Source organism: Colletotrichum paranaense (genome assembly GCF_030867605.1).
Source record: "Colletotrichum paranaense strain IMI 384185 chromosome Unknown Scaffold_6.1, whole genome shotgun sequence".
Lineage (NCBI taxonomy): Eukaryota > Fungi > Ascomycota > Sordariomycetes > Glomerellales > Glomerellaceae > Colletotrichum > Colletotrichum paranaense.
This window is the reverse complement of record NW_026848964.1, coordinates 3,042,046-3,056,881: the sequence shown is the minus strand read 5'-3', so window position 1 is coordinate 3,056,881 and position 14,836 is coordinate 3,042,046. Positions and strand designations below refer to the sequence as shown.

The window sequence follows — 14,836 nt, the reverse complement described above, 5'->3', positions numbered from 1 at the left end:
AATACTTCGCTCCGAAACTCAATACCTTTTGCCCTCTCTAGGCTGCCTTCCGCCCCTAGCGTGGGGCTGTTGTCATTCTCAAGATGTAGGTCTCTCTTTCTTAGGGAGGTGGAGGACGTTCGCATAAACAAAAACCAAGTCACCATACTCTGCACCGCAAGGGAGCTTTCAGCGCGCTGACTAGACCGGACGCATTGCCTCAGGTTCGAGAAATCCCTCTACGACCTCATCAGAGGCTTGCGAAACCATAAAGGCAACGAGCGCGAGTACATACAGAACAGCTTGAAGGAATGTCGCGCAGAAGTTCGCGGGCAGGACATGGGTGAGCCAGACACTCCCTCTCTCGGCCGCGGGGGCTAGCATCTTTGGGGAACAAGAGAGAACGGTATGCTGACTTGGGTCCCTCTGCCAGACGTGAAGGCGACGGCGCTGCTGAAGCTGGTCTACCTCGAAATGGTTGGTCACGATATGTCGTGGGCCTCGTTCCATGTCCTCGAGGTCATGTCGTCGCAAAAGTACCATCAGAAGAGGGTCGGGTACCTGGCCGCTGTCCAGAGCTTCCGACCTGATACCGAAGTTCTCATGCTTGCTACGAATCTTCTGAAGAAGGTGATGCTACCCGTCCCAATCTTGCGCCCGAGGAGGGGGCGGAGGTTGTTGGATAGTACATACGGGACGAGTAAGACTGACAGCTGCGCTTCCAGGACCTCTCGTCGACACAAGCGACCACCATCTCCCTACCAATGGCTACCCTGCCGCACATCATCAACCCTTCCCTCGCCCTCTCGACCCTCTCCGATCTCCTCCCGCGCCTCGGTCACTCGAACCCGGCCATTCGCAAGAAGACCATTGTGACGCTGTACCGCCTGGCGCTGGTGTACCCCGAGACGCTGCGCGCGGCGTGGCCCAAGATCAAGGAACGGCTGATGGACAAGGATGAGGACCCGAGTGTCACTGCGGCCATCGTCAACGTGGTGTGCGAGCTGGGATGGAGGAGACCGCACGATTTCCTGCCGCTGGCTCCCAGGCTGTTTGAGCTCCTTGTCGATGGCGGTAATAACTGGATGGCCATCAAGCTCATCAAACTGGTATGTTTGGCTGAGTTGATTTTGCTGCTGTATGGTTTTGCTGACTATGGATTTAGTTTGCGACCTTGACGCCGTTGGAACCACGCCTTGTTCGAAAGTTGCTGCCACCCCTGACTGAGCTGATCCGGACGACACCAGCCATGTCGCTACTTTACGAGTGCATCAACGGCATCATCCAGGGGGGTATTCTAGGCAGCGCAGATGACGTCTCAGGCAGAGAAGAAATTGCGACGCTCTGCGTGAACAAGCTCAGGGGCATGATCATGGTGGACGGCGACCCGAACCGTGAGTCCTAATCCTCGTCGGATAAACTTTGAAACCTAACACGGGCTAGTGAAATATGTTGCGCTGCTTGCATTCAACAAGATCGTCGTGACACACCCGTTCTTGGTGGCGCAACAAGAAGATGTCATTCTTGAGTGTATCGACAGTGCTGACATCACTATCCGTATCAAGGCCTTGGACCTCGTTCAGGGCATGGTCAGCAGTGACAACCTGGTGTCCATCGTGAGCCGTCTCATGAAGCAGCTCAAGTCATCTGCGCCGAAGAGGGACCGACCGGGGGCATCCCTCGGCCCAGACACAGGAATGGACTCGGAGGAGGAAGCAGAGATCGAGATACACTCACCGACGAAGGCTCAGGAAGAGCCACCGCTTCCCGACGACTACAGGAGCGACGTCATCGGACGGATCCTGACCATGTGTTCGCAGAACAACTACAGCAGCTTGACTGACTTCGACTGGTACATCGACGTACTTATTCAGCTTGTCCGCATGGCGCCAACGCCACGATCAGTTGAGACCGAACTCGACTCCGTCGCTGCGTCTGGAAAATCAACCGCTGGGGACGTATCAGGAAGGATCGGAGACGAGCTGAGGAACGTCGCGGTAAAGGTACATGCGCTACGAGGGGCGGCGGTCCGGGCGGCCGACCTCATCATCCAACAAATGAATGCGGACACACCCGCCGGCCACTCGCTCTCATCAGCATCGCTCAAGTCGACGTCTTGGTTGGTTGGAGAGTACGCAAACCAGCTAGCATACCCTGAAGACACTCTAGGAAACCTACTACGCACATTATCTCGCACAACTATCCCCGATATTCTTACGACAAGTCTGCAGGGTGTCACGAAGATATTCGCCTACATTGCAGGGAACGAAGGCCAGCCGTGGACTCCTGAATGGAAAACAAAGATCTCGTTGCTCTTGGCGCGTGTTGTTCACACGTTGGAGCCGCTTGCTCTTCACCCGAATCTTGAAGTTCAGGAAAGATCCGTCGAATTTATTGAACTCTTGAAGCTTACTGCGGAGGCGGCCTCTGGTCAGGCAGCGTCAACTGAGGATACTCACCAGGATCCTCCGTTGCTGTTGACACAGGCCATTCCATCTTTGTTCCAAGGATGGGAGCTCAATTCCGTCGCTGTTGGAGCGCAGCGAAACGTTCCCATGCCGGAAGGCTTGGACCTCGATGAACCTATTCACCCGAACCTGGCACATCTGCTCGCCCAGGCTGACGTGATACCAATGGAGGCTAACGAGGCGGACGACTTCGAGGTATATTACCACCAGCGCCCAGCGCCTACCAGCATATCCTCTTCCGAACCAGCCATCAGCAGGATCGCCGACGTCCCGGCAGAGGAGGTTGTCAGCTCGTACCAGCAGCAGGCGACGGAAGACAGCTACCTGGACGCAGACATCGTGGCCAGGAGGAAAGCCGAGCGCAATGAGCGCAACCGCGATGATCCGTTTTACATCGCTGCCCCTGACGCGGCACCCAGGACGTCGACCCCGATACACAACATTCTTCAAAAGGAGAACGGCCCAGATCTCGATATAGACTCTATACCGATAATGCAGTTGGATCTCGACAAGCTGGGCACCTCGGCACCCGGTCCCACATCTCCCATCAACCGACCGCAACCGCGACCGAGGCAAAGGGTCATCATCGCCGCGGACGAGACACTCGCCGGCAGCGGCGTTTCGACGCCGCGCAACTACGAGTCGGAGAACAACTCGGACAGCTTCACAAAGTCGCGCGCCAAGAAGCTCCGCCAGGGTCTCTTGCACGTCGACTCGTCCACGCTCGGCTCCCTCAGCCTCGAGGGCGACGCTGCGTCGTCCAGCAACACGCCGTTTGACTATGAGCGGCAGCAGCGCGAGGAGGCTGAGATGGCGCAGGCGATGAAGGAGGTCGAGAGGCTCCGTCTCGAGATGCAGCGCGCCAACGAGCGCATCCAGGTTGCGCAGGGCGTCGACGTTGCCGGCACGGTGGTGAAGAAGAAGACCAAGAAGGGCAAGAAGACAGAAAAAGACGGCGGAGCCGAAGGGTCGGCGGTCAAGACGAAAAAGAAGAAGAAGAAGGCTGCCGTCGCCGACGGCGGTGCCGCGCCGCCCGCTGTGCTCTTGACGGACGATGCGGAGAACAGTGCCGGCGGCGGGGAGAACAGCGCGCTGATACCGCCTCCCGAGACGGCTGTTGAGGGGTCCGGGGAGGGCGGCTTCGATGCTGCCGGTCCGCCGGTCGTTGTGCCCAAGAAGAAGAAAAAGAAGAAGACGACCAAGATGGCTGAGATTGCGGGTGATAGTGGTTGAGGCAGGAGCAAGCCAGGGGGCGGTCGAAAGAGGTCGTGAAAAGGATGAGATGGAGAGCAAGACAACAACTCCTGCATGCATAGTAGAATAAAAAAGGCGCAGTGTTGAATGACATACGGATCGAGTACGATTATGGGTGACGGTGAAGACCTTGTGTCCAGCACACTAAGCGTATTGCGAGGCAGTGGCATGCCAGTATATTGTTTTCCCTCTTTCCTACGGCCCGCACATATCTCACAAGACACCCATCATTTCACACCATTACAGAAACACATCAAGTTTTTAAATGTTTGAGGAGTACTCCTCTTCTCTTATCAATACCTCCCGGCTCTCTGCTCCTCCTTCCCCGGCACTTTCAGTCGGGTCCGTCTTTCTCTCCTCATCCTCTTCCTTCTCTCTTCTCGTGGGTTTTGTTTACGTACAGACATGATACAAAGGGGACACCGAGGGAATCGCTTCCCCAAACGTCACCGTCGTTTCGCGTTTCAAACCGCCAAAAAGGAAAAATCAAAACCAGCCAAAAAGTGGAATTCCCCTTTTTTTTATGTTGCCCCGCAAACCCGCCGTCCGTAGCACATAAGTCCTTCCAGCGTCCGTCCACACGTCGCACAACAAAAGGGGGTGTAGTTTGGTTTGAAGAAAATAGACATTAAGAAAGGAAAAAGAAAGGAAAATCTCATGGCCATGAAGAACAAGGAGGCACGGCTTAAACACGCTTGCTTCAGTCATCCATGGGCTTGTCCTCGAGCGTCACTCCGCGGGGCGCGGTGAGGGAATCGCGAGGAGTCGACGAGCCGCTGTCTGTTCCTGCGCTGGGTGCGGCTGCCACGTGTCGGTCCAGAGAGTATCGAACACTGCTACGTCCCAGGCTGTTACGCTTCTCAACAGGCGATTCCAGAGCCTTGATTCTGGCCGCGACTCCCTCCGCTGCAGGCGCAGGCGCCGCCGCCGATCCATTGGTTGTCGTCTCCTTTGGCGAGCTGGTTTCGCTACCGGGAACCTCGAGACTGGATCTCTTGGCTCCAACAACGCTGCCCAAGCTAGAGCGGTGACGGTCGACTGCCGACGCAGGTGGGCTTGTCTGGATCGGGAAGCGAGTCTCAGGGCCACCCGTGCTGCGGTCACGTCTGTGGCCACGAGGGCTGGGGGCAGGGCTTGTTGCGCGACCACGGCTGCCGGCGGCCTTCTCGAGCAGAGCTCTATTCCGCTCTTCCATGTTGGCTCTCCGGTTGCTCTCGTCGGTGCTGATTGCGCGGGGGCGATTGTTGTCTCTGATCGATCCGCCATGGCCAGCAGTAGACATACGCTTGAGTTCGCTGAAGATGGCGTCTTTGTTGTTGAAGAGGTCACGAACGAGTCTGTAAGCATGCTTCTCTTCCATAGTTAAGGAGGTTTCCGTGCGAGGACGCAAGATGCAGGGCGCAATGCCCGTGGCCAAAGACGCGATGTAAGTCTCATCAGCCGAGGTAAGGTCGATTAGGCGGGTGAAGTGGTTCATACAGGCGTCGAGTGTTGCGATATTAGTGAGACGCATTTGCGAAAGCGTCTGTTGCAGCACAGGCACGCGAGCAGAATCGTCTTCCTGGGTTTGAGTCTGGTAGATTGTTCTGACAATCTCGTAAACGTGTGAGGAAACGAGGGAGTCTATAATATTGTTAGTACATGGCTTCTGCAAAACTGTGGGGATTTTCTTACCAGGCAATTCAAGGAGATACAGCTTAAGCAGCGCCGCAACAGTTGGGATATCGAACTCATCAAAAACTTCGGCCGCAGCGGGCTTGCCGTCATTCAGCTTGCCACGGAGCTTGTGAATCTGCTGGAGTGGAACATCGACTAGCCACACATTCCTTCTGGCCTCGTCACCTTCAAGGTCAGGGTAGTGGTTATCGAGGTAGGTCAGAATGGTGGTGACAATGATAGGCACTCGCTTCTTATCCGCGCGCGCTCTTGCCTCGAGATCCACTCCGAATGTCTGCTCGTCGACCTTATTGTAGTAGTTCTCGTACACCACCACCTTGGGAATGAAGCTACCGGTCCGGTAGTTCTCTAGTAGGTATCTGAGGTCCCCTAGAGGCTGGACGGTCTCCTGGAAAAGCATCATGTGGTCCACAGCAGATTGCATGCTTGGAATGACGTTGCTGATGGTACCGGAAAAGTCCAGGATAACAGTCTTGATGGCCTTGAGGCGGTCCAGTTCGCAGCGCTCCAGGAAGCGGAGGTGAATGAAGATGGTCTCCTCCAGATCGCAGCGCATCTCGTCCAACTTGCGCACGCCACCCTTGTACTTGTCGTCGGCTTCCCTGGCCTCACGGCGCAATCGCTCCGGTGGGGTCTCGTTGGGGTGTTGGTTGTTAAGGACGTTCCAGTTGGCGAGGTATTCGCTGACGGTTCCGACCACGGGTGAATCCGACGACTCGGATGCAGGAAGGGAAAATGTGCGACCAAGAGGCGACTTCTTATCGGGGATACCGGACAGTTTGAAAGCCTTGGGACGCCACTGGTAGAACATCTTGGAGCTGTTGGCGAAAGTGCTGCCAACGTTGCCAATCAATCTCAAGTATCCGTTCGAGATGAGGTCCTGTCCAATTCTCTCGGCATAGCTGACGCTCGTCGTGTTCATGTGCCTCTGCAGGTACTCGACAATGTCTGAACCAGCCGATGTGTTCTGGTAGGTTCCCAGAATGGGCACCTTGGTCTCCCCGAGCTTGATGGTGTTCAGCATGTGCGCCAGGATCTTCTTGACTTGCTCGGGCTGGTAGATCTCGTCGCCGATCTCGATGGGCTCGTCGTCGTCTTCTTGGGGGTGAAGCTCGGGCTCCTTGTTTTCGGAGACCTTGATCTCGGGAATGTTGTTCTTCGGGCTGTTCTCGGGGTCCTGGAAGGCCAGCTTGGTTTCCTCCTCGATATCCTCAACCAGTCGGCACTTGTTGAAGTAGGTGCTCCTCAGCTTCTTGACCAACTCGGCCTGCCTGTCGTGCGCCTTGATGCGAGCTTGCAGCTCATCCTGAGAGTCCTGGATGCGCGACTCGTGGGCATCGCACCAGCGCGAGAAAGGGTTGACGACCAAGTCCCGAATGTTCTGAGCAATCTTCTTGTGGTTTTTGGCGCCCTCTTCCATCTCAGTCCGAACACCATCGAAGGCCTGTGATGAAGGTTAGCACGAGCCTCGGGAAAGCTCTCGGTGGGGACGTTATGCGAACCTTGCGAACGCTGGCACCATCATCTTTTGAGAAGCCGCCCTGGACTTTGTCTGCGTTTGGTGCAATATCTCCTAGTCGCTGACTGTAAATCTCCTCGGCTTCGGCACGCATTCGAGCGACAGTCAGGACTTGTCGATTTTCTTGGACACCTTGCTGCAACTTGCTGAAGAGGACGCCGAGTCCTAGCGCGGAGATGCTTAGCCAAAGCGCGAGGGGTTGCAGTAGCGCATTCAGTTGACTTACCTGCAGCATAGTCGCTGGACCAAAAGGAATCTTCGAAGCCCGGCATGATGCCTAAAAGCTCCTACCTGTCGCGGACGATGATGCTGTGTTGATACGGGTTGAGGCTGAAAAGTTTGGCGGGCAGAGAGAAAAGGAGGCGGCGAGAAATGTTTCGTTTAGTCGTTATGCAGGAGGCGGGAGGTGGGAGGGAAAGATGGGTTGGTATTTTCGGCTCGAGATTAGAGACGCTTTTCTGTCGGTTGCGAGAAGCGAAGGAATACGTCAGCCGCGATTGACTCGGCAGTGCAGACTGTTCTTGGAAAAGACGGCCGGCAACAAACAAAACGAGAGATAAAAGAGACAGGTGCAGGAAGGTGAAGTAGAAGCAAGATGCTGTAGTGTTCGTTGTCGTCGTCCTTTGTCAGGGGCACATGCCAGTTGGAGGAGGAAATTTTGGAGAGCAGAAATGGAAAAGGCTTTGGAGTGAAGGTGCTGGTGGTCAGTGGTTGCTGACAGGTTCAAGGTTCAAGGTTGAAATGCACCTCAGGTTGGGGGGGCAGAAAGGATGGAAGGAGAAGCTGCTTCCACCTGCTGCTGCTTTGCTTTGCTCTCAATGCTCTACCTATTCCTTCCTCCTGGCTCCTGCTGCCTCCAGATTGCTAGGAATAGGAACCTGGATCGGTACTGTGCGTCCAGCTGTGCGTCCCTCGGTCTCCGCAGGGCCATCAGTGAAGCTTTACGACGTGCGGCACCTCTTCCCACTTCATCATCCACCTCCTGCAGCCAACCCGGTGACACGGCATCACACGGCATCAACCTAGATCAAAGGTCAGCAGCATGGTATTCTCCTGCTGTAGGTACGCATACCTCATGCCCTTGGAGGGCTCCTCCTCTGCCACTGCCAACAATCTGCCCGACGAACCGGGGCTACAGAGACACTATCCGTAAAGCAGTCTAGCAATGCTGCAATGGCAACGGTCATTGGGGCCTTGCTTGCGTGCCTTGCCTTGGTCCTTCAAGTTTGAACTTGGAGACGTGGCATTCCATTCCATTGGCCCCCCTGCCTCATGACGAACGATCGAACGAAAGCTGGCCCTCAGGCGGCAGACCCTTAGCCGGCCTCACTGGGCGACTCGGATAGGCCTGGGGAGTTGGGACCTTGGCTGAAAAGCCGATGATGATGGGAGGAGCCATCTGAAGCCAAAAATACATCATGCTCCAGCCACTGCCCGATCCCCACTCATCTCCTTTCCCAGTGTGTGACTGGTCAGGGCCCCAATTGCCCCCCGTCATGCTCCATTCAAAGCAAATGACCCTGAATGAGGCAGCCAAGCAGAAGCAAAGCAGAAAGCTACCGATGTCAGGGCAAGGACAGCTTGTGTGAACCCCCTGCATTCGTCTCTGTTGCAGAACGATGGGGCTATTCCCAGCTGGACTGGAGAGACTCGGCTCATTCACTCACCTGCGAAGCGAACCCCAAAGACGTTCTCAGCCCCCTTCTCACAGGGCTGACCTCCCAAACCAGTTGCCGCCGCCAATTTGGCGCCGTATTAAGCATCATCTTCACAATTTATGCAGTCCGGGATAAGGTTTCCTCGTCACTATCCAGAGGGAATGTTTCTGAAGACGTCAGAATTGGTTATTGTCTTTGTTCACTTCTTTGTTGCTGAACGAGACTTTCCATGGACCACTGCCGCCTTAAGTTGAAACTGAAGAGAATTGTCGCCGATCACCAAGCCCCTTCCTCTAACCCCTGAGAACCCTCGTTGCCACTGGGACGGTTCCCTAGACGACAAAAGGCCGTTGTTAATAATTACCAAGGGCTGGTCTGCGGCCTATCTACGCAGGATGTTTTAGCGAGGACGAAACCCAACGATTGCCCCATACAGTCCGTAATCTTGTCTGTCAGGCAATACCCACCCAGCCCAGCATATGGGAATCGTTCCATCGCTGAGTTGGCTGGGGAAGGCTCAACTGAACGCAAGAGCCAGCCATCATCCGAAGTTGTAAAGTCATGACTGGGAGCTTCCCGTCTATGAGGTCCGTTCCCGAAATTCTAATCCACAAGCCCACTCTAGTGTATGTACCTAGTCAATGCTTGCCCCTACTTTCGGATTCTGATGCACTGTCCTAAAGTAAGAAAAATCATCTATCTGTCCAACTATGCAACCATGTATTTCATTGTAGACTCAAGAAGATTCTCAAGAGAACAATTTCTCGAGAAAACGATATCGTTTGGGCCTTAATTCACGCTACGCAAGAACTTACGACAATTGCTAGGCTGACTTTCGCACGGCTTGCTGAAGCTCGGGCTAAGGTATTCGTACTAAGTCAACTGGATCTATCAGGAACTGTAGAATGTACTATGACCAGGCTGTAAATCAATCCATGATTTGTCAGTATCTACAAAAGTCCGAAATCTTAATGAACGTTGCTATTGGGACTATAAGAAATTCTTACAAACGTGTCCAAACTTAAGTAAGTCCTCAGATAGGATTTTGGGAGCTTCCCAAACGGTCCCTTATCGCCGGGATCAACTCGCAGATAAGAGTCTCACGCAATCGCAGCTCGGAGCTTTGACCCCGGGCACTCTGTGACGTGATTCCTAATCAACCAAATGTATTGCAACATGCCTGTAGTCTGAACCCCTCGGCTTCCCTCTGTGAAGGATCATTGAATTTCACAACAAGGCAGTATCTCCTTTTGAGGCGGTCTTCAGACACCCTATTGACAGTAAGTTGTCTGGGTTCATATGACATCGCCAACTCCTTATTCGCACTTATGATGGTGTAATGAGGCAAGCAGCGCTGACGAATAACATAGCCGTGAGACACAGACCTAAGATTGCTAGTCACCCAGGTCACACCCAACGCCATGGATGAAAAGAAACAGTTCATGTGTGACGAGACTGGCGATGAGGCCCAGTTGCCTCCTCGCAAGACTCCGTCTCCTGCAAAGAAAGCCGTTGTTGCTTGTTTCGCCCTGTGGCTCGTGACACTAACCTTTGGTGTCCGTCCTATGAAGTCATGCTATCATCAAATGAGAAAGCCATGGGGCGTGCCCCTTACCGTCGAGGAGAGGGCTCACAATATTCTATCTCATACTCCATTGATAGGTACGGCCACCCTGTGCATTCTGTACGACACGATGAGAAGTGCTGACCGACCGTCATCGTAGATGGCCACAATGACCTCCCTATTCTCGTCCGAGGATTCTTCAACAACCACATCTACGAGAAGAACTTCACTGAGCCCTTTGAGAACGGAGGTCTTGTTGGCCACGTTGATCTGCCCAGGCTTCGCAAGGGCCAGAACGGCGGTGCTTTCTGGAGCGTTTACACTCCTTGCCCTGCTAATGGCAGCGACTTCTCTGATGAGAACTATGCTGAGAGTAAGTCTTGACCGTTTGAATGATCTGGAATTTATAACTCTAACACTTGTGAACGTAGGCGTCCAGTGGACTCTTGACCAAATCGATCTCATGACCCGCATCAAGGACTCCTATCCCAAGGACTTCTCCTCAAGCGCGAACAGCGGCGCCGCTTTGAAGGCATGGAAGAAGGGCCAGCTCATCTCCCCTCTGGGCGTCGAGGGTCTGCATCAAATCGGCAACTCTGTCGCCAATCTCCGACGCTACCATGCCTTGGGTGTCCGCTACTCGACCCTCACCCACAACTGCCACAACAAGTTCGCCGACGCCGCGCTGCTCGAAAGCCCTCTGCGTAAGGCAGAGCCTCTGTGGCACGGGTTGAGCCCTGCCGGTCGCCGTCTCATTCACGAGATGAACCGTGTCGGGTTGATTGTCGACCTCTCCCATACAAGGTAGGTTTCGAGGACCCGTTGATCCCTACAAAGGATGGTTTCTAACATTTCTTACAGCGCCGAGACACAGATTGATGTCCTCGGGGGCAAGGACTGGGAAGGTAGTAAGGCGCCTGTTATCTACAGCCACAGCTCCGCATTCAGCGTCTGCCCGCACCCCCGCAACGTAAAAGATGACGTTCTGAAGCTCGTCAAGGAGCGCAACGCGGTTGTCATGGTCAACTTTGCGCCTGACTTCATCTCCTGCGTCGACTCCGGCAACGAGAACGGTCTGCCCACCTACGTCCCCGCCAACGCCACGCTTGACCAGGTCGTCAGGCATGTCCTGCATATTGGCAACCTTATCGGTTTCGACCACGTCGGTTTCGGCTCCGACTTTGACGGGATTGCGTCGGTGCCCAAGGGTCTGGAGGACGTGTCCAAGTACCCAGGCCTTGTTGCCGAGCTGCTGAGGCAGGGTTTGAGTGACGAGGACGTGGCAAAGGTCGTTGGCGGAAATGTTCTTCGCGTCTGGAAGGAGGTTGAGGCGGTTGCCGAGAAGCTGCAAAAGGATGGCCACCCTGTTCTTGAGGATGATATCGCAAGCCCGAAGTGGTAGGGGCAGTGCGCTAGAATCAGTATCAATGGGTCCATAGATGCCTCAAACTTTCGCTCCTGTGCGTATCTAAGACAATGGTGAAATTGGAACCGGAATTGATGGTACAAGTGGTATAGTTTTTCATAGTCATACATGTTTGGGCACACCACAGACCCGTCTATGTTGTACATTCGGTGGTCATGCAATGAGCACCACCTCAAAATCTAACCCATTCGCTCTCCAAATACCCAGTCGACAGCCACCGCAAAGGGCGTTTACCATCGTCTGTTCGCAGAATTGTGCTTCCTGGCCGACTCGATCTGGGTCCTCGTCCGCTGTCCTCTCACGGGGAGGTTCATGGCGTGTCTTCTTCCCCGGTAACTTCCCATATCCTTTAGTCTCATGACGTTCTGTTGAATGATCTTCCGCGCATCGCTTTCTATCGTCATTGTCGATAACTCTGCCGTAAGAGCCGTGACGGTTTTCGGTGGCAAAGCGCCGACTTTGGACATGGGGGAGATGGAGTATTTGGCCAAAATGCGGGATGATGTGGTCGGCCCGAGAGCGAAGAAAGACTCAAGCGCCTTCTATAAAGAGAATAAGATCGTTAGCACCGTCGTATGTGGTATTACAGCTGGGTCGTTATCGTTCGCAGGCGAAGGGGGTGCCGTACCTTCACGAGCTTTTGCTCGGAAAAGTTGACTCCTAGAATGAAAACCTATAGAGGGTCAGTCAGTTGCCACTACGGTGTCTGTCATGAGATATCTATCTTACCATTTTCTCCAATTTAAAACCTGAGTCCTCGAAAAGAGCGTCACTATCGTCGTCGCGGACTGATCCGGTACCTGCAATTGATGATGGGATCGCGAAACTTCGAAATCATCGATGCACTCACGGAGAGTCGGCGCCGGAAAATAGTGGATCCAATTGCAACGCGGCGGTGGCAGGTGCTGCACGTAGTCTAGTGGCACCAGTGGCTGCCCGGCTGCATTGATAGCACTGATCCGCCCAGAAGGCGACCCTTTATGCCATGGACGCATCCACTTCCACGGATTGCCTCCCCCCATTGGGCAGTTGCGGCGACCAGGGTCCGAGCTCGACTTCCTCATTCGCGTGCTTCAGAGAGGGGAGTTTGAAACGTAGCTCTACGGTTCCGAGGGTCCCTCTATTTAACACACTGTCCCTTCTGGCGATAACCTCTCCTCCCTTCCCAGACGGTTCTTACTTGCATCCACAGAATCTGAATTTCTTTCCCCAATTGATCGAGTTCAGTGCCCAGTGTCCATCATGTTCAGCATTCAGAGACTCGTCTCTGCCCTCCTCCTCGCCGGAGTGGCTCTGGCCTTCTTCGCGCAGACCGCTGAGGCTGCCAAGGGCCCCAAGATCACCCACAAGGTCTACTTCGACATCACCCACGGCGATGAGCCCCTCGGCCGCATCACCATGGGTCTGTACGGAAAGACTGTCCCCAAGACCGCTGAGAACTTCCGCGCTCTCGCCACCGGCGAGAAGGGCTTCGGCTACGAGGGCTCTACCTTCCACCGCGTTATCAAGCAGTTCATGATCCAGGGTGGTGACTTCACCAAGGGCGATGGCACTGGTGGCAAGTCCAGTGAGTTGCTCCCAATCCAAACCGCTTTCACAGTTCTGCGTGACGACTGACGATATGGAACTCCGCAGTCTACGGCGAGAAGTTCCCCGATGAGAACTTCAAGCTTAAGCACTCCAAGAAGGGTCTCCTGTCCATGGCCAACGCCGGCAAGGACACCAACGGCTCCCAGTTCTTCATCACCACCGTCATCACCTCGTAAGCACACCTCGCCGACAACTACAAACACTCCATACCCACGAAGTTGCGCTAACTCTACAATCACAGTTGGCTCGATGGCCGTCACGTCGTCTTCGGCGAGGTCCTCGAGGGCTTCGACGTCGTCGAGAAGATCGAGCAGGCCCAGACCCAGCCCGGCGACCGCCCCGCCAAGACGATCAAGATCGCAAAGAGCGGAGAGCTGGAGGTGCCCCCTGAAGGTATCCACGTGGAACTCTGAGCACGTACTGTGACAACCCGTCGTCCCTCGCTGTCTCCTCGTTTTATCATCAACCCGACACTTTTTACACCATTCCACCTTGACTCTTCCCGCTGATGACCTCCCGAAATTGATGAAACAACACACAAAAACGTACTTGGTTTGCTGATGGCTACGCCCCCCTCGTTGCAGGCGAATACGGCACTAGCGAGTGGGCGTCAGGCTACTCCAACGAGGATACGCCGCTGGAGGTGGGCTCCGGCGAGGGCTGGTCCCTAATCCAGAAGGGTCTCTTCGGTGGTGTTGTTGTTGCTGCGATCGTCGCCTACATCAAGTTCAGCAAGTCCAGGGCCGCAAGAGATGTCGGCTACGAGAAGACCATGGCGTAAAGGGGGATTTGACAGGGGGAAGCGGGCATCGACTTGGCTCAGGAAATACAAGACAACAAATGCCAGCTAACAAGAAATGGCCAACACATGCATATGTCAACTATATTCGAATGTGCAATTTGTCGTGATGTTGAAAATGTTGTATCTACGTCTTGCATTCTCTTAAAGCATAGTCCAATAGCTGTAAAGCACCCATCCCAAAGCGCATCACGTGTGGGGTACCAAAAAAAATTCCGTACTGGCCAAATTTCAACTCAAACACCCCTCTACATTTGAATAGCGAACAACCGATCATACCTGACGCCCGCAAGACAAAATAAGAGAAAAAATATGAAGCTGCTTAGTCTCAACTTTTTGACCTGCGCGGTCAAGGCCTGCAAGTCCTCCGCGGCCTCGTTCCCCCTCCACCCCAAGGACGCAGAGCTGGCGCAGGACGACATCGAGGTCAACCCCCAACTTCTCTTCAACGTCCTGCCCCGCTTAGACTGGGCCGCTCTGCGAACGAACGCAACTGAGGTAAGGCTCTTGCTCATACTTTATCTTACATCGTATTTTCCCTCGTATTTTGGTCTTCCGCCTGAAGATGTCTTATTTCTATACATCATCCAAGCTCATATACGTCCACTACACCATCTCTTTTGTTTCATGTACGTGCAGATTGCTAATTAGTTACCTTAAAAGCTGGGCTTCCCCGAACTTCCCACGGAGGCCCCCTCGGCAGAGCAACTCGAGGGCGACGAGAAGATGCTCAAGGAACTGCACCACCTCCTCATGGAGACGCAGATCATGGAGGGCAAGCTCGTCTGCGGCAACTGCGGACACGAGTACGCCATTCGTGAGGGCATCGCTAACTTTTTGCTGCCGAGTCACTTGGTCTAAGAGGCAACGCTCCGATTATGGGGGACCAAGTTTGGAGAGAT

The 14,836-nt window shown here is 54.3% G+C and overlaps 7 protein-coding genes across 7 annotated transcripts; 5 read left to right on the top strand and 2 right to left on the bottom strand.

Moving 5' to 3' along the window:
* Positions 1 to 387: 387 nt before the first annotated feature.
* On the top strand, positions 388 to 3,680 carry CPAR01_08682 (uncharacterized protein; the record flags this gene model as incomplete). Its single annotated transcript, XM_060492950.1, has 4 exons — positions 388 to 609; positions 705 to 1,088; positions 1,145 to 1,373; positions 1,423 to 3,680. 4 exons carry the CDS (start codon positions 388 to 390, stop codon positions 3,678 to 3,680), a joined length of 3,093 nt encoding a protein of 1,030 aa, XP_060349320.1.
* A 721-nt stretch (positions 3,681 to 4,401) lies between these two features.
* Positions 4,402 to 7,169, bottom strand: CPAR01_08681 (uncharacterized protein; the record flags this gene model as incomplete). Its single annotated transcript, XM_060492949.1, has 4 exons — positions 4,402 to 5,324; positions 5,376 to 6,822; positions 6,881 to 7,062; positions 7,124 to 7,169. 4 exons carry the CDS (start codon positions 7,167 to 7,169, stop codon positions 4,402 to 4,404), a joined length of 2,598 nt encoding a protein of 865 aa, XP_060349319.1.
* Positions 7,170 to 7,533: 364 nt separating this feature from the next.
* CPAR01_08680 (uncharacterized protein) lies at positions 7,534 to 7,923 on the top strand (the record flags this gene model as incomplete). Its single annotated transcript, XM_060492948.1, has 1 exon — positions 7,534 to 7,923. The coding sequence occupies one exon, from the start codon at positions 7,534 to 7,536 to the stop codon at positions 7,921 to 7,923; it is 390 nt and encodes a 129-aa protein (XP_060349318.1).
* A 2,053-nt stretch (positions 7,924 to 9,976) lies between these two features.
* CPAR01_08679 (membrane dipeptidase) lies at positions 9,977 to 11,521 on the top strand (the record flags this gene model as incomplete). Its single annotated transcript, XM_060492947.1, has 4 exons — positions 9,977 to 10,217; positions 10,280 to 10,492; positions 10,551 to 10,923; positions 10,981 to 11,521. The coding sequence occupies 4 exons, from the start codon at positions 9,977 to 9,979 to the stop codon at positions 11,519 to 11,521; spliced, it is 1,368 nt and encodes a 455-aa protein (XP_060349317.1).
* Positions 11,522 to 11,775: 254 nt separating this feature from the next.
* Positions 11,776 to 12,277, bottom strand: CPAR01_08678 (30S ribosomal protein S13p/S18e; the record flags this gene model as incomplete). Its single annotated transcript, XM_060492946.1, has 3 exons — positions 11,776 to 12,087; positions 12,174 to 12,218; positions 12,275 to 12,277. The coding sequence occupies 3 exons, from the start codon at positions 12,275 to 12,277 to the stop codon at positions 11,776 to 11,778; spliced, it is 360 nt and encodes a 119-aa protein (XP_060349316.1).
* Positions 12,278 to 12,787: 510 nt separating this feature from the next.
* CPAR01_08677 (cyclophilin type peptidyl-prolyl cis-trans isomerase/CLD) lies at positions 12,788 to 13,916 on the top strand (the record flags this gene model as incomplete). Its single annotated transcript, XM_060492945.1, has 4 exons — positions 12,788 to 13,112; positions 13,181 to 13,307; positions 13,377 to 13,528; positions 13,720 to 13,916. The coding sequence occupies 4 exons, from the start codon at positions 12,788 to 12,790 to the stop codon at positions 13,914 to 13,916; spliced, it is 801 nt and encodes a 266-aa protein (XP_060349315.1).
* Positions 13,917 to 14,246: 330 nt separating this feature from the next.
* Positions 14,247 to 14,795, top strand: CPAR01_08676 (uncharacterized protein; the record flags this gene model as incomplete). The annotated part of the gene is made up of 2 exons (XM_060492944.1): positions 14,247 to 14,432; positions 14,598 to 14,795. The coding sequence occupies 2 exons, from the start codon at positions 14,247 to 14,249 to the stop codon at positions 14,793 to 14,795; spliced, it is 384 nt and encodes a 127-aa protein (XP_060349314.1).
* Between the last annotated feature and the right edge of the window lie 41 nt (positions 14,796 to 14,836).